Source organism: Cervus canadensis, chromosome 7 (genome assembly GCF_019320065.1).
Source record: "Cervus canadensis isolate Bull #8, Minnesota chromosome 7, ASM1932006v1, whole genome shotgun sequence".
Taxonomy (NCBI): Eukaryota; Metazoa; Chordata; class Mammalia; order Artiodactyla; family Cervidae; genus Cervus; species Cervus canadensis.
In genome coordinates, this window is record NC_057392.1 from 5,133,516 (window position 1) to 5,160,697 (window position 27,182).

Genomic DNA, 27,182 nt, shown 5'->3' on the forward strand with positions numbered 1-27,182 from the left:
AAATGGAAAAAAAATAAATTAATTAAAAAAAATTTTTAAATATGCTTAAAAGAACCATTTATTTGCATAGACAGTGCATGAAAGGGGTTGACCTACTGTGTAGTTCACTACAGTGTCTGTCTTCTTACCAGGCTTGATGAGAGGCATCATTTCTTAATACGTTCACAGGAACCTTGATTTCACCAAGGAAAACATCTTGGACCAGGTTTCCATTGTTCCACAAGTCGATCCTGAAAATTTAAAAATTGGCTTGATTTTTTGCAAACAATGTGTAAGAGAACAAACATGACCAAACAGCTTCAAACTACTACACTTGTATTATAGCATTAATTTAAGGTTCTGAGTACTTTTGCCATAAGCATCTTTGCCACAGACATCTTTCCCTCAAGCATTTTTGCCACAAACATTTTCACCACGTAACTAACTGGTTATAAGGCAATTCTGTTATAAAAAAGGAAAAATAAATAAATAAAAGAGAGACATTAAAAAAGACACAAACATAGAAAATAAAATTAAAAAGACTTCATTGCATAATACAAAATTTTAATACATTCAAAATGTATATAAATTGACGGCAATAATTCACGAATAACTGATTTTATTTTGTGGGCTGCACCTATACACTTGTCTTCTAAGTCTTTTGTTCACAGTATTTTACACATTGTTTTTATTTTTGCTTATTGATTTGTCTCATTTGGCATTACACTTTTCTGCTAAAATTTTTTCCTTCGTTAAGAGAGGTATCCATTTCCAAACACGAGGATGCGTATTTGCTTCTGAGCTTTATACTGCGTTGGGAAAGCCATCCACACTGTTGTTCGTTCTTGGCACAGTGTCCCATGTCTATTGACAGATGTTTCAAAGTTCTATGGGAAATGTGGGTTAACCCTGTGCCTCTGAGGCCCTCACATTCTCCTCCAATGTGGTGTGTTTCAAAATAAGAAACCAACTCCCGGGGCAAATCAGTGTCACCTGTCTGATCAATAAAGCTATCAATTATATTGATAACCAGAAGAAACACTAATGCAGTTCAACCAGTTGAAACCAAACTGTCAACCAGTTATTTTATTTTTCACAGCAAAGTTGACTTATCACCAATTAGTTATGTGGTGAAAATGTTTGCGGCAAAGATGTTTATGATGGTAAAGGTGCTTACGGCAAAGATGCTTATGGTGAAAGTACCAGACAAGTCATTTCACATGCTTAAAAATAAGAGACGGATGTTAGCACTGTCATACACCTCACTAGCTAAACTAAGAAAGCAGAATACTGCCGTAGTTTTACTTAAACGTACAGAATGTAACTATCTTAAATAGTTTAAAAGAAAGTACTTAAGTTTCTTAGTTCCAAAATCTAGGTTTTATTTTAACCTGTAAAAATAAGAATTACAGAATTACATTTTTGAATTTGAGAAAAGAAACCAACACAAGACTACAGTTTCTTTCTCAAAACCAGTTAATATGTAAAGATAGGTGATTTTAAAAAATACATTACCTGATCATTCCAAACATGTGATTAATACACCCTTCAGATGAACACACTGTTAACACCACACCTATACATGCATTTACAAAACTTTCACCTCCCAAACAGCATAGATATTTAAGACCTAGGAAGTAGCACAAACTTCAAACACATGCACCTGTTGGGTTATCTTACAAGACTTCTTACCTCACTGAAATTTCTGTTAGACAGCAGATATGTTAAGAAGAATAAAAAAATTATTTCTAAATTGGCTAGTATATAATTACTTTTCTATATATTCTTTGCATCCATTATGCTATGATTTAAATAGCAATTAAATTTGGGAAAAACTAAAAATAGGTAAAAAAAAAAAATGGGTAAAAATTAGCTCATTTTTAAAATAAATACTCCTTGACTACTCCTGCAAAGAAATCAGATTTTGAGAAGATAATTTGGATTTAAACTAGAAGATAATTTAAATTTAAATGCATGTTCCTCTAAGTTTCACTGATGAACTTGCTAAAGAGAATTCTGTTAAGCCTGAGTCACCTTTTCCAGTTAAATTTAGGATTTCTCTTTTGGCACAGAAAACAGCAATTCTGTAAAATCCAAGACACATACCTAATTTCCAGCTTTTCAATGTCCTCCTCTTCTACCTGGAACTGGGACTTTCTGGTGTAACTACTGGACCTCGTCACCTATAAACAAAAAAATTTTAGTAAAAAAATTTTTATAATATCGTTTTCCTACACAAACTTATAAAAACCATCCCTAAAAGTGTTTGTGTTTATTATAAACAGAAGAAAATGCCTATGTAATATCTGACCCTGAATCTAAATACACAAACAGCTATGGAAGTAGCAGAGAGAGGTAAAGATAAGGTGGTAAATAAAACATCAAAATCAACTTTACCTCCATACCCTTCCTTATTGACTCAATATGTAGGAACACTGGGTTCTCTGGCTCATACGTATCTGTTGGTGACTCAGAGTAAAAGTGTTCTATTTCAGTGAAGCTGCATAAGCTAGGAACTGTTTGAAGACTTTCCCACATTTCTCAAGATAACAATGCCACCCTCACACTTCCTTCTCACATTTTTACTGAAAACATCAAGGCCATTGGCAGGAACTTCCTCAACTATCGTCCACCTGAACATGTCCATTCCCACAGAGGCCTGTTTACTGGATGACTTTTCTCATCCTTTTCTGAATCAAGAGGGTGAGATGATCCTCCTCTTTTCTGAGACAGCTCCACCCCCACATGGTATGCAGTAAACATGCAGTCAGCATTCGATCTATTTTAATTGCAGCTTTCTTGACCAGACTGTTCACCTCATTCAAGTCTAAGAAAAATTCTCCCTTTAAATATGGTCTTCCTATCTCTTTCCTTTCACAGACAAGTATCTCAAAACTGTTACCCATCCTTACAGCCTCCGCTTCCTCACCACCCACTCACTACAGTAACTCCTTATAATCTGGCTTCCTCATAGATCACCCTCCTAAAACCCCTCTCTTAATCATCAAGTCTGATGATGAAATTCTGAGTTTTCACCTTTCATGACCCCTTTATCTGAATAAGTGACCATACAAACATCCTCCATTTTCCCAGAGATATTCCTTTCTCTGAGTTTACCCAGCACGATCCTGGCTACCTTCTGCTCTCCTTGCTTCTACCTCTGCCACTACTTCTTCCTCAGAACATACAAACATGGGTTTTCTCCAGGGTTTTATATCTTATTTTGCTCTAAGCTACACAGGGCTGTATGGTTAACGAAGTGCTTTCATATTCATTATCTCCTGTGTTCATCAGAACAGTGCTCTGAGGCAGGCAGGGCTAGATTTATTATCCTCATCTTGAAAATGAGGAAGCTAAAGTACAGAAATTAAGAAAAGTCAAAGTCAAATATTTAATATGTGGCAGAACTTAGCTGGTTCACTTCTCTTCTTTCTTGCATACCTCTATGCCCTTGGCTTGCTTTTTTGACTCACTGTAAGCTATTCTTGATTCTTTATCTACAGTAATCACCCATCTTAGTCATGAATTTCTTATGGGAGGATTTTACATGTCAGAGCTCAAGCTCATTATGCCCCACACTGAACCACTTGTTTTCCTTCTTAACTTTTCCAGATTTGAAATCATGAGGACAACATCTGACTCCTCCTTTTATCTTTTCTTCTGTAACCAATTTGTAATCTTGCCATTTGTAGTTTCTCATCTTTCTCTTCCGCCCTGTTTCCATATTACTCTCTTGAGTCAGACCCTTCCCCCGCGTTTGCTTTTTCCTTTTTTAAAAAAAAAAAAACACCTAGACTGCAAGTCTCTTGATCTCTGTTCTTTCTCGCAGCCATCTGGCCCACAGATCATGGTTAACTCTTCTCAAAATACTTCATTACTCTTGCTACCTCTGGGCTCAACAATACCCAATGTCCAATACTCCAGCCTGCTCTCACGGCCTTTCATTAGTTGGCCCCACTTTATCTTTCTAAGCTTGACTCCCTTTATTCCCTTTCAGTCAAATCACTACTTGCTACTCTTTGGACATAACTTTCTCTTTCTATGTCTTTGTTGAAAAGATGCCATTTTTAATACTCTTTTCCTCTGGCTTAACTCAGTGGCAGCAGAGCTCCCCAGCATCTGCTACTGCATTTTACTGCTGCATGTCTGCATGCGTGTGCATGCTTTGGGTCTCTCTCTTACTGTAGCTAGAGGACAGAGACTGAACTTTTATCTTTATAATCAACTCAACAAAAGGGCCCTTCGAATGAATGTTTTGAGGCTTGATATGCACGTTTGCATATACCAAACAGGTCAGGTCTTGATTTTCAAAGGACCATCTGCTTGTTGCTACAAGTTGCCCCTTCTTGGATTTTCTTCAGGCTAGATGTAATAGCCATTTTTAAATACGGAACAATTGAATTAAGTAAGTCCTTGGCTGGGAAATGAAAAAAATCTCACACTGGTACATTTTATTTTGTTTTTCTTTCTTCCTTGCCTCCACCCCCACAATTCTTCCTACTTCAACTCTGGCATTTCTTCAACTGTGTTCCTTTATTAAAAGCACAGTAATCAGGCATGGCTAGATGTGCCCTCATTCTCTTCACTTCGAAATATCAAAAAAACAAAAAAAACCCATGTAAAAAAAAGGAAAAGCACAAAATGTAACTTAAAAAAAAAAAAAACACTTTCCTACATGCTATTTTCAACAATTGCAACATATCCTATGGGTAGAACACAATTTTTTAGAATAGAGCTTAATTATTTTTGTTTTTTCCTGCAGTTTTCTAATATGAAAAAGGATTTATTTAACAATGCTCCATAGGAAGGAACTTCAAAGCACTGTATTTTGGGCAACTTCAAGGCAATTGAAGTTCTCTATGAAAATAAGCACGTGTCCTTAGAGTGATTTAGCTAAAAAGAGGTTAATAACAAGGCCTTAATCATGTCGTACTTTATAATCTCAAAGCATTTTCACATTTGAACCTCATAAAAACTCTATGACTTTGGTTGGGATGCTATTGTTCTCTCTTACAAAATTATCCTTTCACAGGAAATTTGAGTCTCTCATGTAGTGATCTGTCTAAACTCAACTGGGACTAGAACCCAGACCTAACAAGTGGATATCGTACTTATTTCACTAATGGCTTTCAAGTAGTATTCTGCCAAAGAGTCCTGGGGGGCTGGATAAGGTGGGGTTCTGTGAGAAGGGGGGTGTGATACCAAGGCTGACTGATGAATGGGTGTGGTCCTAGACCTCCCCCTCTTCAAATTAATCAGAGCTCTGCCAGTGCAGAGGCTCTGCACTGGGCCTCCACTGTGTCACACCACTGACCCACAGTTTTCAGGAAAGAAATGCTTAGTTGTATTAACATTTAAATAAAACAAAAAGTTACCTCAAAATAAAAGATTTCATTAAACTGCGGATTGCTTGTTTTCTTCTTTACTTTTGTCTTCTTTTGGTCATTCCTGTTCCAATGTGGTAGAGTTTTACCTTGTAGAACTTAACAGTACACAATTATAAAACATGCTATTTCCACCCAGGGAGCCAGGCCTCTTTCTGTTTAACTGTTAGGATGATTCAGGGAAGGCAGTAGCTTTAAATATTACTTGGGGGAAAAAACTGACATGTCTCTAAAAACTCAAATCAAAGAACACACAAATTTTGTATATGTGATATATGCCAAGATTTTATTATTCCATGGCTATATTAGATGGACTGTCAGGTCTCCTTCAGGGGTTTTTAAGTAACACATTCTATTATATAAGCAACTCAAAATAAATGGTAGAAGGAAGACAATGAGATTCAAATACCTTATTCTATGTTGAAAAATACCCCAGGAACACGTTTAACTCAGTTTACTTCTTGGACTTTGGCTACAATGTGGCTTTTTAAAAAAAACTTTTTACTTTGAAATAATTAGAGATGCAGAGGAGGTTGCAAAGAAATGTACACGGAAGTCCCATGGAGCCTTTCACCAGCTCCCCAACAGTAATATCCTCCACAACCACAGCACAGTATCAAAACCAATAGTGACTTTTTAAAACAAATTCATATGCTAAACAGTTTCTATCTATACATTACTAAGTATTTACACTAAAGAATCTGTTGGGTACTGATTATAAACAAGAACAAAAACCAAGAACAATTCCGCTAAACACTTGAAACAGGTAGAACTAAATCCCTTTGACAGCATGAATGTTGTAAGACTGAGTATCTGCTTTTAAATTTAAAACCATCTATACTAATAATAGGATACTACTGCTTGAGAACCCAGTAAGTACCAGGCATGGTGCTTTACATACCATAGGGACAAATATATTTTCCAAAGTGACTAACTGGTTATTTTCTTAAAAATAAGATACATAGTGAGCTTGGGGGAGGGAAGAAGCAGTACATGTCTGTGTGTGTATATATATGTTTCTGTGTGGCACTATTATGCTCTTTGCTTCTTGATTCTAAGCCTTCAAGTTGTAGACAAATTTCAACTAGTCAGGCTCTGAAAGAAACCATAATGAAATTATAAAATAGAAAATACTAAAAATTGCTATAGATTTTCCATAAATTATCGTAAGTAATTTAAATCAATGATACAGTGGGCTTCACCATGTTCTGGTACTTTAGCAGTTTATCTGCGGCTTGGAATTCTCTCTGAACAGCACAGATGGCACAAGAAGAAAAGGTATTTTTAGTCCTGAGTTGCTTTCTAGATAAAAATATTGAAACTTCCTTGCTATTTTGAGCTAACATTTCTTAAAACAGGATTCTACCTGCAATAAAATCTAAGACATTTGAAAATAGGAAGGCTGATGATGAAAGAAGGTCAAGTTCATGTTTTAAAGTACATTTTAAATAAAATAAATAAATAAATAAATAAAGTACATTTTAAATACTATAAAACAGAGGTTGCCCCCCACAGCCTAAGAGTCTGGCAGATTTGAAATGGCACTTCTTTTCCTTCATAAAAGAAGAGTTGGCTATTTGCAAGTATATAATAGAACTGAAGATTTTTCTTTCAAAAAGCATTCATTAGTCTATATCATAAATAGATATTTAATATGTTCTCAGAACCTTAGTTTTGTAATTTTTAAACTTAAAAAATCTAATCTTAATTCAATAAACATTACCTGGAAGGGCCCACTAGAGAAACTGTTGCATAAGGGTCACAGCTTTGTCCATTTATGAGAGGCAACCCATGGCACGCCTTGACACTAAGGAAGAATAAGGAAAAATTAACATTATTATACTGAAGTTAAACAACATGAAACATTAGCTTTAAATACAAGTTAATAAAGTCAAAGGGTTAAAACTGTTTTCCACATGTCTGAAGCTGTATGCCTATATACCACCTATCCCAAACATATGTATGCACGCACTTATTTTTTTTAGATTTTTTTTGTAGTGTAAGTGCTTTACAATGTTGTGTTAGTTTCTGCTGTACAACAATATTTATCGGGGGTATGTATACATATATTCCCTCCCCCGTGAACCTACCAGCCCCCCAGCTACCACCCCTCTAGGCCATCACAAAGCACTGAGCTGAGCTCCCTGTACTCATTTACTTATGCTATACTTCCAAAATAGGACTAGACTACCAAGTAACATTTAGCACACAAAGCATATCCAACAAGGTACATGCTGTGGTTTGCTAATACATTAAAATGACTGTGGCTTCTAAAAAGGAAAAGAAAGGGGTGTGAACCTTAAAGGAGAAACTACAAACCAAGTCAAATCTGTAGCATCATATCCTCTGCTAAAGCATGAATGAGAAACAAGGAAACAACTGTGGTTTCCACTTAAAATCTGATTCATAAATAAAGAGCAAGCCACATACAGTCCTGCAGCCTTTTATTCTAACTCTCAGCAACAGCTCCTGCCTCATTCTGCAGAAAATGTTTTAGACCATAAAAACCAAGATCTCATCTACCCCATGGATAATGGTCACTGGTATTTACAAAGAACACTGAATCTGACTTAATGACCTGCTCCTCAAATTTTCTCTTTACTGAGGTTCACAAATTCAGTTGACCATATAAGGGTGTACATTTCCCAGTTCCTACAAGAAACTCATGAGTGTTGGTGAAAAGCATTCTTGGTTGAAAGATGTGAGCTACTGAATGACATTCTAATTTCTCTCTACAACCCACAGATCATATATGTGGGTGAAGTGCAAATGGTATGCTGCCGAGTAAAGAAAGAAATGATAATATGACTCATTTCTATTAAATTGGGTATCAAAAATCAAATTTAAAAAATTTCTGAAACTAACTGAAGAAAAGTACAGGCCAAGACAACAATTCTGGTTATTAATGTCAGGCTTGGGTACAGTCAAATTTTCCCACTGTACATACTGTTTGAAATGTACACTTCTTAGGCTAAATCTCAAAATGATACCTGACTTTTATATAATATTTGCAGTTTACTATTTATTTTCACAGAATGCACCTAATTCCCACAACTGCCTTTGAGAAAGGTATAATCATGTCATTTTAAAGAAGAAAGTAAGGCTAAAAAATTTATGTAAGAAAATAACAAAATAATGCTAAAGAGGTAATAAAACTTGTAAGAAGTGGGCTGAGACTCAACTTCTACTTTCTTAACTCCATTTCTAAACTTCAAAGTCCTCCTACATTCCCACTGTGCCGGAATATACTGTATTTGGTTGGCCCCAAAGTTCGTTCGGGTTTTTCCGTAGTATGTTACGGAAAAACCCAAATGAACTTTGGGGCAACCCTTACTTTCTTCATAATGCCAAATTTATCTGATGTAAACATTAATTATGAGAAATCTTAATTATAAAAAGTCACTATAATTTTATGAGGTATGAAAACAACGAGAAAATGCTTTTCAGTATAGATTTCTATAAGAATACTCACAAATCAAAAAAACACTCATAACCCAAAAGCAAGGGTCTATAAAAACCATCAGAAGTACTCTTATATAATTTAAAAATATAAGTATAAAAATTAGGTTTTCTGACAAACTAGTAGTATTAAATACAGGTTATTTTATTTGCTACATATATTATGAAATATTTTCCTAATTAACTACTCTTCTAATTGGTAAATCAAACAACTTCACATTGTAAACCATGAATGAGGTAAAAATGAAAGTTAAAATAACCTTACTACACCAAATTATCTTGTATTTTATTTATATATGACATATAAAGCATTAGATAATGACACATTTTCTAGCAAAGGAAAATAAGTTTAGTCCAAACTTGTTTATAATACAGAATGATTTGATTCTTTGCCTAGGACTTTTTTTTTAAACTAAAAGACAAACATTAACTTCTACATATATTAAGAAGAGGTGGCAAGAATACACAGAAGAACTATACAAAAAAGATCTTCACAACCCAGATAATCACGATGGTGTGACCATCAACCTAGAGCCAGACATTCTGGAATGCGAAGTCAAGGGGGCCTTAGGAGGCATCACTATAAACAAAGCTAGTGGAGGTGATGAAAGTCCAGTTGAGCTGTTTCAAATCCTAAAAGATGTTGCTGTGAAAGTGCTGCACTCAATATGCCAGCAAATTTGGAAAACTCAGCAGTGGCCACAGGACTGGAAAAGGTCAGTTTTCATTCCAATCCCAAAGAAAGGCAATGCCAGAGAATGCTCAAATGACCACACAATAGCACTCATCTCACACGCTAGTAAAGTAATGCTCAAAATTCTCCAAGCCAGGCTTCACCAGTACGTGAAACATGAACTTTCAGATGTTCAAGCTGGTTTTAGAAAAGGCAGAGGAGCCAGAGATCAAATTGCCCACATCCCGTGGATCACTGAAAAAGCAAGAGAGTTCCAGAAAAACATCTACTTCTGCTCTGCTTTATTGACTACGCCAAAGCCGTTGACTGTGTGAACTACAACAAACTGGAAAATTCTTCAAGTGATGGGAATAACAGACCACCTGGCCTGCCTCTTGAGAAATCTGTGTGCAGGTCAGGAAGCAACAGTTAGAACTGGACATGGAACAACAGACTGGTTCCAAATCGGGAAAGGAGTACATCAAGGCTGTATACTGTCACTCTGCTTATTTAACTTATATGCAGAATACCTCATACGAAATGATGGGCTGGATGAAGCACATGCTGGAATCAAGATTGCTGGGAGAAATATCAATAACCTCAGATGTGCAGATGACACCACCTTTATGGCAGAAAGTGAAGAAAAACTAAAGATCCTCTTAATGAAAGTGAAAGAAGAGAGTGAAAAAGCTGGCTTAAAACTCAACATTCAGCAAACTAAGATCATGGCATCCAGTCCCATCACTTCATGGCAAATGATGGGGAAACAGTGACAGACTTTATTTTGGGGGGCTCCAAAATCACTGCAGATGGTGATTGCAGCCATGAAATTAAAAGACGCTTTTACTCCTTGGAAGAAAAGCTATGACCAACTTAGACAGCGTATTAAAAACCAGAGACATTACTTTGCCAACAAAGATCTGTCCAGTCAAAGCTATGGTTTTTCCAGTAGTCACGTATCAATGTGAGAGCTGGACTATAAAGAAAGCTGAGCGCAGAATTGATGCTTTTGAACTGTGGTGTTGGAGAAGACTCTTGAGAGTCCGTTGGACTGCAAGGAGACCCAACCAGTCCATCCTAAAGGAAATCAGTGTGGCGATTCCTTAAAAAACTGGAAACAGAACTGCCATATGACCCAGCAATCCCACTCCTGGGCATACACACTGAGGAAACCAGATCTGAAAGAGACATGTGTACCCCAATGTTCATCACAGCACTGTTTATAATAGCCAGGACATGGAAGCAACCTAGATGCCCATCAGCAGACGAATGGATAAGGAAGATGTGGTACATATACACTATGGAATATTATGCAGCCATTAAAAATAATTCATCTGAATCAGTTCTAATGAGATGGATGAAACTGGAGCCTATTATACAGAGTGAAGTAAGCCTGAAAGATAAAGAACATTACAGTATACTAACGCATATATATGGAATTTAGAAAGATGATAACGATAACCCTATATGCAAAACAGAAAAAGAGACACAGATGTACAGAACAGACTTTTGGACTCTGTGGGAGAAGGTGAGGGTGGGATGTTCAGAGAGAACAGCACTGAAACAAATATACTATCAAGGGTGAAACAGATCGCCAGCCTAGGTTGGATGCATGAGACAAGTGCTCAGGGTTGGTGCACTGGGAAGACCCAGAGGGATGGGATGGATAGGGAGGTGGGAGGGGGGATCGGGATGGGGAACAAATGTAGATCCATGGCTGATTCATATCAATGTATGGCAAAAACCACTACAATAAAATAAAAAAAAAAAAAAAAGGAAATAAGTCCTGAATATCCACTGGAAGGACTGATGCTAAAGCTGGCCACCTGATGCGAAGAACTGACTCATTGGAAAAGATCCTGATGCTGGGAAAGATTGAGGGCAGGAGGAGAAGGGGACGACAGAGGATGAGATGGTTGGATGGCATCACCGACTCAATGGGCATGAGTCTGAGTAGGCTCCAGGAGTTGGTGATGGACAGGGAGGCCTGGTGTGCTGCAGTCCATGGGGTCACAGAGAGTCGGACAAGAGTATACAACAGTATGTAGTAGTACAGGGAGTTAACAGGGAATAGATTTATCCTCCCACTTCAATAACTTTAACAAAAAAAGGGTAATTACCAGCAGTTCAGGACAGTAATCTGGAGGGGGTAATAAACAAAGTGAGCCCTCTAACCGTCACGGCTTACTGCCAGATGGTCTCCTTGAGAAGAAAGAGAGGGGCTGTCAGTTGGGGAAGGTCAAGGTGACTAGCGTTCCCAGGACCGGGTACTGGAGGAAGCAGAGCTGCACAGAGTGAAGAAATCACCAGAGAGCTACAAAGCTACCCACAGCACCTGCCCAGCCCCAGAGTCTTCAGCTGAGCACTGATAAGCACATACATGTGAGGAAACTGTACGTGCTGATAAGCACATACATTGGGGTGGGGGGGCGGAGTTAGAAAAGAACAGAGGGTACAAGTCCTGAAGCCTACAAATGACTATCAAGAGATCCCATGGGCATGGTAAAAAGCTGGTAATTTATGGGTGCTGGCCTCAGTAGGGGGAAAATACTAGCCACAGGCTAAAGGCCACTCTGGTTCCAGCTAACAAAGCTTAAATGCAAACCATAAATGATCAAACTGTTTCTAAATAATTTAAGTCTTCAAGTATATTCATAAGAATACAAAAGTATCCAGCAATTTCACAATGTCTAGCATCCAACAGAAAATAACTAGAAACACAAAAGAAATCAAGAAAATACAACCCATGATGGAAGAAAGCCAAATCAATAGTAACAGACCCGGAAATAACACAGCTGACAGAATTAGTAGATGAGGACATGGAAAAAGTTATTATAACTATATTTCAAATGTTTGGTAGAAACACAGAAGACATTAAAATCTGAAAGTCTACAAGTTCTGATATGAAAAATACTGAGTGGGATTAATAGAAGGTTAGATATGGCAGGAGAAAAGATCAGTAAGAGTGAAGGTAGAGTAACAGACGCATTATACAGATATGTAAATGGTCTAAACATGTCAACTAAAAAGCAGAAAGTTTCAGATGGGACAAAAAAATTATACTCTGTCTTTAAGAAATTCTTTTAAATATAAGCTAAAAATAAAAGTAAAAAACAGAAAAATATATACCATGCTAATACTAACTAAAGGAAAGCTGAGTCAATGAGTAATGACAACCCAAATATCCATTAGTAAGGGTCTAGCTGAATAAAAAATGGTAAATCTATACAATGGAATTCTACGTAGTTGTCAAGAGAATGGAGTAAATATCTATTCTCTAAATTACACTGATTATGGAGAGATAGATCTTCAGGATATATTCTTAAGTGAAGAAATAAGTTATAGAACTCTATACTTTGTATAAGAATAGAATGGAAAATATTAGCATATTTTTATTTATATCAATATATGTGCACATATTTATTTGCTTGTATTTGTAAACATACTGAAAAGACTAAAATTTGGGAATGGGGACTTGTTCAGATATATCTGACACAGTTTTGAGTTGCAAGCATAGAAAACCTTTACATTTCAAAAGTGAAAATAAACTTGAGAAATAACCCTTAAAAAGTAAAAACAAACCAACCTGAGAAACCGCTAAAAAAAGGAGGTAACTAGAATTAGTTCAAAAGACTAGAGCACAGTATTTGATTCTAATCCTTAGTGATATATAGTCTTAGAACAAATAGAACAGTTAAGACCTCTAAAACTTCATTCAGTAACCTAATCATCAGTGGTAATACTGGTATTATTATTTTGAATCTACTGTCCCTTATTTTATAAGATAATGTAAATAAATAATCATATTGTTAAGTATGTAATGTTAGGGATTAAGATTTTCAATGTATGAGGGAAGAAATACATGGAGAAGGAAATGGCAACCCACTCTAGTACTCTTGCCTGGAAAATCCCATGGACAGAGGAGCCTGGTGGGCTGCAGTCCACAGGGTCGCTAAGAGTAGAACACGGCTGAGCCACTTCACTTTCACTTTTCACTTTCATGCATTGGAGAAGGAAATGGCAATCCACTCCAGCGTTCTTGCCTGGAGAATCCCAGGAACAGGGGAGCCTGGTGGGCTGCCGTCTATGGGGTCGCACAGAATCGGACACGACTGAAGCGACTTAGCAGCAGCAGCAGCAGAAATATTCAATTTAAATTACAAATAAGAAAAAAGGAAGAAAGCAAGTGACCCAACCAGCCAGGGAGCCAGAGTGGGCATATTAATATCAAAGTAGATTTCACAATGAAGAATATTACCAATATTAGAATAAAGAGGGATATTCCATAATAATGAGTTCAATTTATCAAGCAGACATAAAAATACAATATAAAACAAACAAAACAAAAACACTCCAGGCCCAGACAGCTTCACTGGTGAATTCTTACACTAATCACGTAAAAAATAAATTACATGAGTTCTATAAAAACTTGGAAAATCGAAGAGAAGAGACTATTTCCCAATTCATCCAAAGTGACCACTAACATCCTGATTACAAAAACCAAAGACATTATAAGAAAATGAAACTGGAGCCCATTATACAGAGTGAAGTAAGCCAGAAAGATAAAGACCAATACAGTATACTAATGCATATATATGGAATTTAGAAAGATGGTAGCAATAACCCTATATGCAAAACAGAAAAAGAGACACAGATGTACAGAACAGACTTTTGGACTCTGTGGGAGAAGGTGAGGGTGGGATGTTTCGAGAGAACAGCATCGAAACATGTATATTATCTAGGGTGAAACAGATCACCAGCCCAGGTTGGATGCATGAGACAAGTGCTCGGGCCTGGTGCACTGGGAAGACCCAGAGGAATCGGGTGGAGAGGGAGGTGGCGGGGGTGGGGGGGATCAGGATGGGGAATACATGTAAATCCATGACTGATTCATGTCAATGTATGGCAAAAACCACTACAATATTGTAAAGTAATTAGCCTCCAACTAATAAAAATAAATGGAAAAAAAATTAAAAAATAAAATAAAAAAAAGAAAGAAAAAAAAAAAGAAAACTACAGACTAATACCTTTCATGTAGAGAAGCAAAAAAATCCTTAACAAAATTTCAGCAAATTAAAGCCAGCAATATGTAACAATATTAACATGACCAAGTGGATGCAATTTAACATTCAAAAATCAGTCAACAAAATTCACCATTTTAACAGATGAAAACAAAAAATAAGTGTTAAGATCATCTGAATACCCATCTCTGATAAAAATTCTCAGCAAACTAGGAACAAAGGGGGAACTTTCTCAACCTGACGATGGATAGCTAACACTACTTGGTGGTAAAAAATTGAAAAATTATCCCCTAAGATAAGTAATAAGACAACAATGTTTGTTCTCACAACTTCTATTCAACACTGTACTGGAGTTTCTGGTGAGTACAATAAAGGAAGAAACAGACTGAAAAGGAAGAAGTAAAGCCATCTATTCACAGATGACATAACTGTCTGTGAACAACACTGAATGGAATCTATTTTTAAAAAGCTAGTAGAACTAAGAAGTGAATGTAAAAAGGTTGCAGGATATAAAACAATTTTTTAAATTTCCATATACTAGCAACAACCACATATTCAATTTGTCTCAATTTTCTCTCCTAAGGTTCTTTACCTCAGTCCGTTTCTCTAAAATAAAAATTACTGCCTGGACCTCAAAAGTCACTTTCCACCTATCTAATTTTTCTATTTTCTCTCCCAATTTCTTGACCTCCTATTCACTCCTCCCCCTACTGAAATCCAGTTTTTTTCTGTTTTTCATTCCATGGAAACTCTCCTCATTATGGTCCCCTGAGTGTCAAATGCTATCCATATTTTTCAGGGGTTTTCTCACTGGATTTCTTGGCAGCATGCAATATTCCTGATCACTCTCTCCTTGAAACTCTCTTCTCTCTTGGTTTCCTTCAACGTGACTTCCTTTGTAACACCTATCTGTATCCTTCAGGTTTTTCGCACATGTTTTTCTAATTCTAACTGCTGGAAAAAACTGAAAGTGTTAATTGCTCAGTCGTGTCTGACTCCCTGTGACCCCATGAACTGCAGCCTGTCAGGCTTCTCTGTCTATGAGATTTCCCAGGCAAGAATACTGCAGTGAGTTGCCATTCCTTTCTCAAGATGATAGAGATCATCTCGACCCAGGGATTGAACCCAGGTCTCCTGCACTGGCATTGGCAAGTGGATTCTTTACCATCTGAACCACCAGGGAAGCCCTCTACTGCTGGATTTGCTAGCAACTGCTCTCTTTATGCTACATAACCTCCCTCAAGCCTATACAATCTATCATATCTATTCTTATAGCCACAACTACTATTAACCATACACTTGTATATGAGATCTCACCACAGAGTTAAAGATTTCTGTATCTGAATGTCTGATGGAAATCCCTACAAAGATGTTCAAGAGTGGTTAAAACTCAACTCACTACCATTGATTAAAGCAGCTCCTCCTCCAGTATTTTCTCTTTGTTGTATATACCACCACCACCCCATAACACAGCTAGTAATCTAGTAGCCACATTGGAATAATTCCTCCTTCTTCCTCACTTTCTATATCTAATCAATCAGCAAGTTTTAGTGATTCTACTCTCTAAATATTACTTAATCTGGCCTCTTTTCTCATATCTGCAGCTATTGTTCTGGCACAGAATTCACTCTCACTTGGATCTCACAAAGTAAATCCAATAACCCTTTATTGTTATTGTTCAGTTGCTAAGTTATGCTCAACTCTTTGTGACTCGATGGCCTACAGCATGCCAGGCTCCTCTGTCCTCCACTATCTCCTGGAGTTTGCTCAAATTCCTATCTTCTGAGTTGGTGATGCTGTCTAACCATCTCATCCTCTACTGCTCCCTTCTCCTTTTGTCTTCAATCTTTCCCAGCATCAGGGTCTTTGCCAATGAGTCGGCTCTTCGCATCAGGTGGCTAAAGTACTGCAGCATCAGCTTCATGTATTAAGGATTGATTTCCCTTAGGACTGACTGGTTGGTTTGATCTCTTTGCAGTCAAAGGGATTCTCAAGAGTCTTCTCCAGCATCAGCGTAATATCCTTCAAGTTCACCTCCTAGTTTCTATACGTACTGCTGTCACCAATCTGATCTTTCTAAAATGCAAATCTGGTGCTCACTTCGGCAGGACCAGATACAAATCTGTCCATTCTCTAGTCTCTAAAACCTTCCAACAGTTCCATAAGCTCCTAAGTTTTATAAGTTCATATGGTATGTAAGAGCCCCTAAGAACTAGCTCCAGCCTATTTCATCAATTTCTGATCAATCTCTGACTCAATGTTCATGTATCAGGCAACATCAAACTGCTTTTAATTATACACACACACACACACACACACACACACAATACCATGCTGCTTCCTGACTTCATATTTTTGTTTGTATTATTCTTTTCCTTTTGGAAAAAAAAACACTTTTTCTAGACAAGCTACTTTCTCTTCCTCCATTAAGAAGACAAATGTTGCACTGGGACGACCCAAAGGGATGGGATGGGGAGGGAGGCGGGAGGGGGGATCAGGATGGGGAACACATGTAAATCCATGGCTGATTCATGTCAATGTATGGCAAAAACCACTACAATACTGTAAAGTAATTAGCCTCCAACTAATAAAAATAAATGGGAAAAAAAAAAGAAGACAAATGTTAACCTTTCTTCATTTATTTGTTTTAAAATTTATTTAGTGCCTAATTAAGTGCCAGATGCTGGGGCCATGAAGTGAGTAAGACAAACACAGCCTCTGCCTTCATGGAGCTTAGTCTACCTGAAGAAAGAGACGACAAGCAATAAATAAAAATAATAATAACTACAAATAGTGGCAAGTGCTATGGAAGACAAAGAATAGGGCACCCTATTTTAGGATAAGTGACATTTAAGTTGAAATTTAAAAAACAAGAATGAACCAACTAGAAGAGTGGGCATAAGGACATCCCAGCAAAAGGAGAGGCGGATGCAGATCTCTGAGCTAGCAGGGGAATGCCACACTCAAAGGACCGAGAGAAGGCCAGCAAGCGTATTCATAGGAAGAATGCAACAAAATCAAAGAGGCAGGAGAGGTCGCTGGATCTATGGGCCGTAATAAGGAGCCTGAATTTTATTCTAAATAAATGCACTGCAAACTCAGTATCTGAGCAGGGGACTGCCATGATCTAGTTTATGTTCCAAAAGACTGCTCTGGGCTGCTTACAAACAGAATGGATTGCTGACTGGAAAAAAGAGTTAAAAGATTATTGAAATAGTCAAGGTAAGAAATGATTGCTGGTTTGAAATAAGGAGATGTCAGTAGATGTTTATTAAAAATTAGAAAATTCAAGAAATTTTATAGAGCCAATAAGAACAATCCTATCTGTGGTGGGATAGAGGAGAAAAGATTTTAAGTGACTCCAGATTTCTGGCTTGATCAGTGGGGTGGATGGTGGTACTATCTGCTAAGGCTGTGGGGAAGAGTTAGATATTGACAGATATAAGAATCAATATTGCAGTTTTAAATGTGTTAAATTTGCAACGCTGTGAGACATCAAAGTAGAATAGCCAAAAAGGCAGGTGGACAATGAGTCTGGAGCTAGAAAAAAGATCTGGGTTGGATGCACAAGCTGTAGACAATTTTTTAAATTTTTTATTTTGAATTAATTTTTGACTTTCAAACAGCTGTTAAATATTTACAGTTCCTGTATACCCATCACCCAATGTTAACATTATGTGTAATCAGAGTAGAATTATAGAAACAGAAAACAGTCATTGATATGATGTTAGTTAATAATAAAGGTAACTAGTCTACAGACCTTACTTAAATTTCACCAATGTCCTTCTTCCTGGTGCATGATGCAACATGGGATCTCAAACTGCATTTAGTTGTCACACCCACTTAGTCTCCTCTATCCAAAATGGTTCTTTGCTCCATGATCTTGCCAGTACTGGCCACTTATTTTGTAAAATATTCCTTAAATTGAATTTGTCTGATGTTTGCTTATGATTAGACTAAGGTTATGCATCTTGGCATCCTTAATGCAACTTACAAGGAGGTACTGAATGTCTCATTATTGGTGACATTAGTTTTGATCACTCAGTTAAGATGGGGATTCCCAGGTGGTGCAGTAGGAAAGAATCCGTCTGCCAAGCAGGAGACCTAAGAGATGCAGGTTTGATCCCTGGGTTGGGAAGATACCCTGGAGGAGGAAAAGGCAACCAGCTCCAACATTCTTGCCTGGATAATCCCATGGACAGAGGAGCCTGGGGTTGCAAAGTGTCAGGCACAAGTGAGTACCGCCACCGGGCAGGGTGGAACGGACCGTCAGTCATCTTACAGGGTTGTTCTCTGAGACTATGCATATATGCTGTTTGTCATTACACTTATGCCCACTTATTTAGCTTCTATAGATAATCTGTCCCTGCAGTAATATTGTAGTGCTTGCTAACAGTGATTTATTCCTATCATTTGTCCTATATTCACAAACAAAGTAAAGCAGTCCTTTTTCTACCATGTACTTAATTGCTACATCAGCATTGGCTCACTGATATTTACTTTACAGACTTTAATCTATTATTATCATTATTCATTTTGATGCTCAAATTGTCCCAGACTTGGTTATTTGGCGCTCTTTCTAATTGACTTCAACATCCTTTCTACATGCCTTCATTATTTTTTGAGCAATTCCTTACTTTCTGACTCCATAGATGCTCTAGGCTCATCCTTTATATTTTTCTGTTTCAGTGACTCTCAAACAAGTCACTACTTAAAAAAAAAAATCCACCTTCTTTTTACTGGGGCATGTCTAATAGGCAGCCAGTAGCCACATGTGGCTATTTAAATTTTAATTAATTACAATTAGACAAAACTTAAAATTTAGTTCTTCAGTTGCACTAGTCGTATTTCAAGTTTTCAATAAGCCACACAGCTACTGGCCACCAAAATGAATAATTAAGGCAAAAACATTTTCGTAATTACAGAGAAATCTAGTGTACAATCCTGACTACAGAATGTTATTTAGAAATCAAGTATATAGGAAGTAAGCATATTCATTCCTACTGGGATGACACTGCCTACAGTGAATAGACCTAGTATGTATGCATGCATGCACACGCACGCATGCACACATACACACACACACACACCCCTATTTCTATTAGACAATCTTACTTTGAGAAGTCTGCCTTCAAAGGAGAGCAGATAAACAGGGATGGTAGTGGGAGAGGGGACTGGAGACAAGGCCTGGGAACACATGCCTTTTAGAATGGGAGACCCTAGAACATGTTTATACACTACTGAGAATAACCTAAAAGAGCAGGTAACACTGATGAAACAGAAGAAGGGATAAATGAAGGAGCAAAGTCCTTTAATAGGATAAAGACAGAGAACCCAGAGCTCAAATGGAAAAATTCACTCACAACAAGAGAAGGGGCACCGCATCTACTAAGCGTTAAGGACAAAGAGATGGAGGCCAATCCAGGTTTCCAGATTTGGATTCAGGAAGCTGTGATCAATGTACAGTCTGTAGAGATGGAGAATCTCATAGGTATAATAAGAAGCACAGTAAAACTCCATATTAATTGTTAAGTACCCATGTGAGGTTTGTGATCATGAATTTAAAGTAAAATTAGTCTGTGTGATTTGTCTCTAGCAATATTCAAGTGCACACTGAACACAAAGGAAGAGATTGAGTTCATTCATATTAAAGGGATGAAGAGAAGGGCAGGGGAGTTTAGGGAACCTGTAAGAAAATAACTATAGTGAAAGATCATGGAAAAAGGCCTAGAAGAAAGTAAAATAGGAGAAGGTAAGAATGTGGTAAAGATCAGCAGATGGAAGTCTTACTGAAGTTCAAGAAATGCTACAATGGGGAGCTTTCCAGGCCTGGAGAGTAACGGCAACTACTGGGATATGAACCTTTCCACACACCTCTCCCCAGAACTGTTAAGTTCAGCAAGTAGCACAAAGAACACAGAAAGCCATGGCTTGAACATTACCGAAAAAAAGAAAATACTACAAACTTCAAAACACCTCTAAAGCGGAGAAATCAGCAATAAACTCCACAAAGCTACTACTGGAGTTCCATTGTTCTATGGACGTTGAGTATGGACAGTGAAGGCTTAAGTGAAAAAGACAAGGAAGAAAAGATTGCAGATCAGTATATGTCCACACACAGACCTGTTTGTGAATATTTACAGCAGTTTTCTCTATAACAGCCTCAAATGGGAAACAATTCAAATATCCATTAACTGGTGAATGTGTAAACAAATTCCATACAAAGGAATACTATTCTTAAATAAAAAGAAAGGAACTGGCTTCCAATTCTAGGACAAGATGGAGTAGATGCTATCTCCCTCTTTAGAGAAAAGCCAGTTTTCTCTAGCCAGCTTAGCAAGATAGAAGCCATTTTTAGACAATAACCATCTATTCCAATTAAACACCATGAAAAACACTGGCTCTACCCTCACACCCCCATCAACAAAGGCCTAAAGTTGAGGTGAGAACCTAGACTTCGACCTCTGACGGGTTGTAATGAGCCCTTCTTCCCGTGGAGTCAGTAGAGACCACGTGAGGAGCCTGGATTTCCATCGCCACCAAGTCTAACGATGAGACATTCCTCCCCCTTCATGTCAGGGTGGCGTCGGAGAAGGCTGAGTGGGAAGGTTAGACTTTCACCACTTTGTAGGTGTAATTAACTCCTCCCAACCAGGGTATCACTGGAGGCCACATGGAACAGCAATAAGGTACTCCTCCCTGTCCCAGTCAGAGTGGTAACAGGAGAAACAAAGAGGAGCTTGAACCAGCTCTCTCATTCAGCAGTTACAAGGACCCCTTCTCCTTCTTCCTCCAGGGGTATCAACAGCAGTCGACTCAGGAACCTGGGCTTCTATTTCTACATGATAGTAATGAATGGGAACTCCTCTTCCCCCACTAGCAGAGAGAGAGTCTGGCTAAAACAGAAGATTTAAATAAGATTCAGAGTCTCATTAACATAATTCCCAAAATGTACAGGATAGAACTGAAAACCATACAATCTCCAGCTTAAACGAGAAAAGACAACCAGTAGGATGACAACACTGAGAAAACATGGATGTTGAACTTATCTGATAGAAAATGTGAAACCAGGCATCATAAAAATGACTCAATGAGCAATTATGAACACATTTGAAATAAATGAAAACATAGAAAGTTTCAGCAAGGAAAAAAAAAAAAAAGAAAGTCTTACCAAAGAAATAAAGAAGAACCAAGTGGACATTTTAGACTTAAAAATACCATAACCAAAATAAAAATAACTCCACAGATGAGTCCAAGAGTAGAACAGACAGAACAAAGAATCAGTGAGCTTAAAGAAAAAACAATGGAAATAATCTAATATGAACAACAGAGGGAAAATAAACCAGAAAAAAAAGGGAGGGGACAGTGGGCAGAGCCTCAGGTATGTATGGGATAATAACACATCTAACATTCAAGCCACTGGAGTCTCAAAAGGACAAGGAGGAAATCTAGCAGGATTGATAAATGTAACAAGAAAAAATGGCTAAAAATTTCCTAATCTGGCAAAAGATATAAGCATGTACGTTCAAGAAGATGAGCAGGATAAACCCAAACAAATCTATAGTCAAACTATAACACTTAGACAATGAAAGACAAAGAAAAAATCTTGGAAGTATCCAGAGAGAAACATAGGAAAATCTGCATAGGAAAGACAATTTGAATGACAGTAGATTTCTCATCAAAAGTCATGGAGGCCAAAAGGAAATAGTACATTTTTCATGTGCTGAGGAAAAAAAAAGAACTATCAACCAAGAATTCTATATTCAGTGGAAATATCCTTTAGGAATGAAGAAAAAAATCAAGACATTTTCACATAATGAAAAACTAAAAGAAAGTGTAACCAGTAGACCTATCCTAAAAATAATGGTAAGAGAAAATTCTCTAAACATAAAAGACAGTGATAAAAGAAGGGATCCTGAAATGACAGGAAGGAAAAAATACAGAAAGAGCAAATATGTAACTAAATACAAGAGATTTAGAATTCTCTTCTTTTCTAAATTGTGTTAGATGGCTGAAAGACTGTAACACTGATGGAGGTTCTTACTGTTGTACAAGAAATACTTCACACAATTATATTACAAATGGTGAAGGATTAAAAGAAGGTAAGGTTTCCACATTTTATTCTCACTGATAAAATGTCAACACTAGTAGACTACAAGTTACACATGTACAATGTAAAACCTAAAGCAAACACTAAAAAAAACTAAACAAAGAGATACAGTGTAGATTTAAAGAAAACACTATAGATAAGTTAAAATTAAATTCAAAAAATGTTCAAGTAACTCACAGGAAAAAGAAAACAGGGGACAGAAAATAAAAAATAAAATGGTAGATTTAAGCACCAAAGAATTGATGCTTTTGAACTGTGGTGTTGGAGAAGACTCTTGAGAGTCCCTTGGACTGCAAGGAGATCCAACCAGTCCATCGTAAAGGAGATCAGTCCTGAATATCCACTGGAAGGACTGATGTTGAAGCTGAAACTCCAATACTTCGGCCACCTGATGTGACGAACTGACTTATTGGAAAAGACCCTGATGCTGGGAAAGACTGAAGATGGGAGGAGAAGGGGACGACAGAGGATGAGCTGGTTGGACGGCATCACTGATTCAATGGACATGAGTTTGGGTAAACTCTGGGAGTTGGTGATGGACAGGGAGGCCTGGTGTGCTGCAGTCTGTGGCATCACAAAGAGTCGGACACAACTGAGTGACTGAATTGAACAGAACTGAAGCCTAACATCAGTAATTATATTAAAAGTAAGTGGTATAAATTCACTAAATAAAAGACAGAAACTGGCAACAGATTTTAAAAACTGTGCACAAAAATTGGCTGGATCTGATTGGGGAAAAAAGCAAACCTCACAAGGTTACATATTATAAGAGTCCATTTACATAACATTTTTGAAATGATAAAATTTCAGACATGGAGACAGATTAGATGTTGCAAGATTAGGGATGGTGGCTGGGGAGGTGTGGCTGTGACTATAAAGGGCTAGCATAAGGGAGATATTTACAGTGATAAAATCATTTCGTATCTTGATTGTGGTGGTGGTTATACAAATCTACATATGATAAAATGATAAAATGTATACTCTGCAAAGTCAGCGTTCTGGTTTTACACTGTATTTATAGTTATGTAAGAGGAAAGCACGGAGGGAAACTAAGTGAAGGGCATCAAGGACCTCCCTGTACTTTGTAACTTCCTGAAATCTATGATTTATTTCAAAACTAAAAAAACCAGACTCCACTCCTCCTATATGAACTTGGACTTATTTAACCAATCTGTGCATTGTTTCATCACCTGTAAAACAAGGGCAACAGTATCTACTAATGAGTTATGACAAGAAATAAAAATACCTTAAAAAAAGGATGAACTACTGATATATAATGTGGCTATATCTTAAAAGCAGTATACTAAGTAAAAGACACAAGAGATTATATATTACTATAAATCTGTCCACATGACATTCTATAAAAGGCAAAAACTACAGGGAGAGAAATCAGATCATGGTTGCCTGAAAGTGAAAGTCACTCAGCCGTGTCTGACTCTTTGCAACCCCATGGACTATACAGTTCATGGAATTCTCCAGGCCAGAATACCCACTGGAGTGGGTAGCTTTTTCCTTCTCCAGGGGATCTTCCCAACCCAGGGATCAAACCCAAGTCTCCTGCATTGCAGGTGGATTCTTTACCAACTGAGCTATCAGGGAAGCTCCTATGGTTGCCTAGAGTTGGATATAAGGAGAGGGGATTTAACACATCTCTGAGTAATGCCTTTTGGTATAGTTTTGACTTCTGAAGTCATCCAGACATTCTACATATTCAAAAAAAAAAAAGTAAAACAACATTAAATACAAACCAACCAAATCAACCCACTTAACTGTATTTCATGTGTACAACATAACCAAACTGAACAGAGTTAAGAGAATAGTGGAAGGGGGACTAATCCAAATACCTTCACTCTCAGTCTAGAAGAAAAACTACAAGCAAATTTTAACTGTTTTCAGTAGGCAAATCCAAATTGAGGAATATCTAAAAAAAATAACTGGCTTGTATCTTCAAAAATTTCAATACTATGAAAGCCAAAAAAAGCTAAAGACTACTTACTATAGGTTAAGGAGATTAGAGACATTACAACTAAATCTAACACATGATCTTAGACTGTATACTTTTTTGGAGAGAAAAAGATGTCTAAAGGACATTATTAGAACAGTTGACAAAAGTAAAATGTAGTAACTGTAAAGTACTGAAATATAAAAGCTATAGATAATACTTTTATTGTAATAATGTTAAATTTCCTAAATTCAAAAACTGTAGTAGATTATATAAATATAATATTTATAATACTATCGTTATTCTTAGAAAACACATACTGATATATTAAGGATCATGGTATATGCAACCTTCTTTAAAACAGTTCAGAAGAAATTAACTAAGTAAGTAATATATATACTATTTTATGTGCGTGTATACATATATAAGCACATAATATAAATATATATTTAGGACTTCCCTGGTGGCCCAGTGGTTAAGAATCTGCCTTGCAATGCAGAGGATGTGGGTTCAATCCCTGGTTGGGGAAGTAAGATCCTACATGCCCCAGAGCAAGGAAGTCCATGTACTATGAGGAGCAACAAAAGAGCCCATGTGCTGCAAGCAAGACCCTACACAGCCAAATAAATAAATTAAAAAAAAAAAAAATAAATAAATAAATATATATTTATACAGAAAGAGAATACATCAAAGGAGCTGGGGTTTTTTTAGGAGAATATACTCTGGAGCAGCAGTATATGTGTGGCTCAGTCGTGTCTGATTCTTTGCAACTTCATGGACTGTAGCCCACCAGGCTCCTCTGTCCATGGGATTTTCCAGGCAAGAATATCAGAGTGGGTTGCCATTTCCCCCTCCAGGGTATCTTCCTGACCAAGGGATGGAACGCAAGCCTCTTGCATGTCCTCCATTGGCTGGTAGATTCTTCACCACTGAGCTACCTGGGAAGCCCATTAGGAGCGGCAATAGGATAGTATTATTGATCCAACTTCCTCGCCCCTAGAATACATAGCCTAAGACTGAGAAGACAAGAGGAATCAGAGATCAAATTGCCAACATCTGCTGGATCATTGAAAAGGCAAGAGAGTTCCAGAAAAACATCAACTCTGCTTTAATGACTATGCCAAAACCTTTTACTGTATGGATGACAACAAACTGTGGAAAATTCTTAAAGAGATGGGAATACCAGACCACCTGACCTGTCTCTTAAGAAATCTGTATGGAGGTCAAGAAGCAACAGTTAGAACTGGACATGGAACAACAGACTGGTTCCAAATAGGGAAAGGAGTACATCAAGGTTGTATACTGTCACCCTGTTTATTTAACTTATATGCAGAGTACATCATGAGAAATGCTGGGCTGGATGAGGCACAAGCTGGAATCAAGACTGCCGGGAGAAACAGCAATAACCTCAGACATGCAGATGACACCACCCTTATGGCAGAAAGTGAAGAACTAAAGAGCCTCTTAATGAAAGTGAAAGAAGAGTAAAAAAGCTGGCTTAAAACTCAACATTCGGAAAACTAAGATCATGGCATCCAGTCCCACCACTTCATGGCAAAGAGATGGGGAAACAATGGAAACAGTGAGAGACTTTATATTAGGGGGGGTCCAAAATCACTGCAGATGGTGACTACAGCCATGAAATTAAAAGATGCTTGCTCCTTGGAAGAAAAGCTATGACCAACTTAGACAGTATATTAAAAACCAGAGACATTACTTTGCCAACAAAGGTTCATCTAGTCAAAGCCATGGTTTTTCCAGTAGTCAGGTATGGATGTGAAAGTTGGACTATCAAGAAAGCTGAGCACCGAAGAATTGATGCTTTTGAACTATGGTGTTGGAGAAGGCTCTTGAGAGTCCGTTGGACTGCAAGGAGATCCAACCAGTCCATCCGATAGGAAATTAGTCCTGAATATTCACTGGAAGGACTGATGCTGAAGCTGAAACTCCAACACTTTGGCCACCTGATGAGAAGAACTAACTCATTGGATAAGACCCTGATGCTAGGAAAGATTGAAGGTGAGAGGAGAAAGGGATGACAGAGGATGGATGGTTGGATGGCATCACCAACTTGATGGACATGAGCCTGAGTAAGCTTGGGGAGTTGGTGATGGACAGGGAAATCCGACATGCTGCAGTCCATGGGGTCGCAAAGAGTTAGGCACGACTGAGCAAATGAACTAAGAAGGCAGCAGAGGGAATGGTACTTCAGGGGATATTCACTACCTATCAGTTAAGGCACAGAGAAAACATTCAGAAGTCAGGGATATTCAGTTGTTTATTGACAACCCAGAGGAAGGGTTCTGGACAGAGGGAAAAGGCTGGAACAGATTTACTGAACAGTGAGAAGATTAGAGTATGGGTGATAAAAATGAGTTGAGAGCAAAAGTGTCAAAAAGAAATTCAAAGCAGGTGAGAATCAATACTGGTAATCTCAAGGTACACATTCAGTTTTAGCCCTAAGAATCACTAATGCCCTGCTGGGTTTTATCTATTGGAGTTTCTAGAGGCCATCTACTAGGAAACTTTTCCAACTCCTTCTGCTAGGTGGCTATACATACATGTTTATCTGTGATCCTATGAAACACCCTACATCTATCATTTAATATACATT

At 37.6% G+C, this 27,182-nt stretch overlaps 1 protein-coding gene across 3 annotated transcripts in view; it reads right to left on the minus strand.

Annotated features, from left to right (window-relative positions):
- RASA2 (RAS p21 protein activator 2) overlaps window positions 1-27,182 on the minus strand; it is a 120,468-nt gene that overhangs the window by 43,812 nt on the left and 49,474 nt on the right. For all 3 annotated transcript variants that reach the window (XM_043474237.1, XM_043474236.1, XM_043474235.1), the window contains exons 6-9: window positions 7,087-7,170; window positions 5,355-5,427; window positions 2,086-2,162; window positions 129-230 (exon numbers count right to left, since the gene is read on the minus strand). In XM_043474237.1, coding sequence (XP_043330172.1) covers window positions 129-230; window positions 2,086-2,162; window positions 5,355-5,427; window positions 7,087-7,170 — 336 coding nt within the window. The remainder of the gene's footprint in view (window positions 1-128; window positions 231-2,085; window positions 2,163-5,354; window positions 5,428-7,086; window positions 7,171-27,182) is intronic.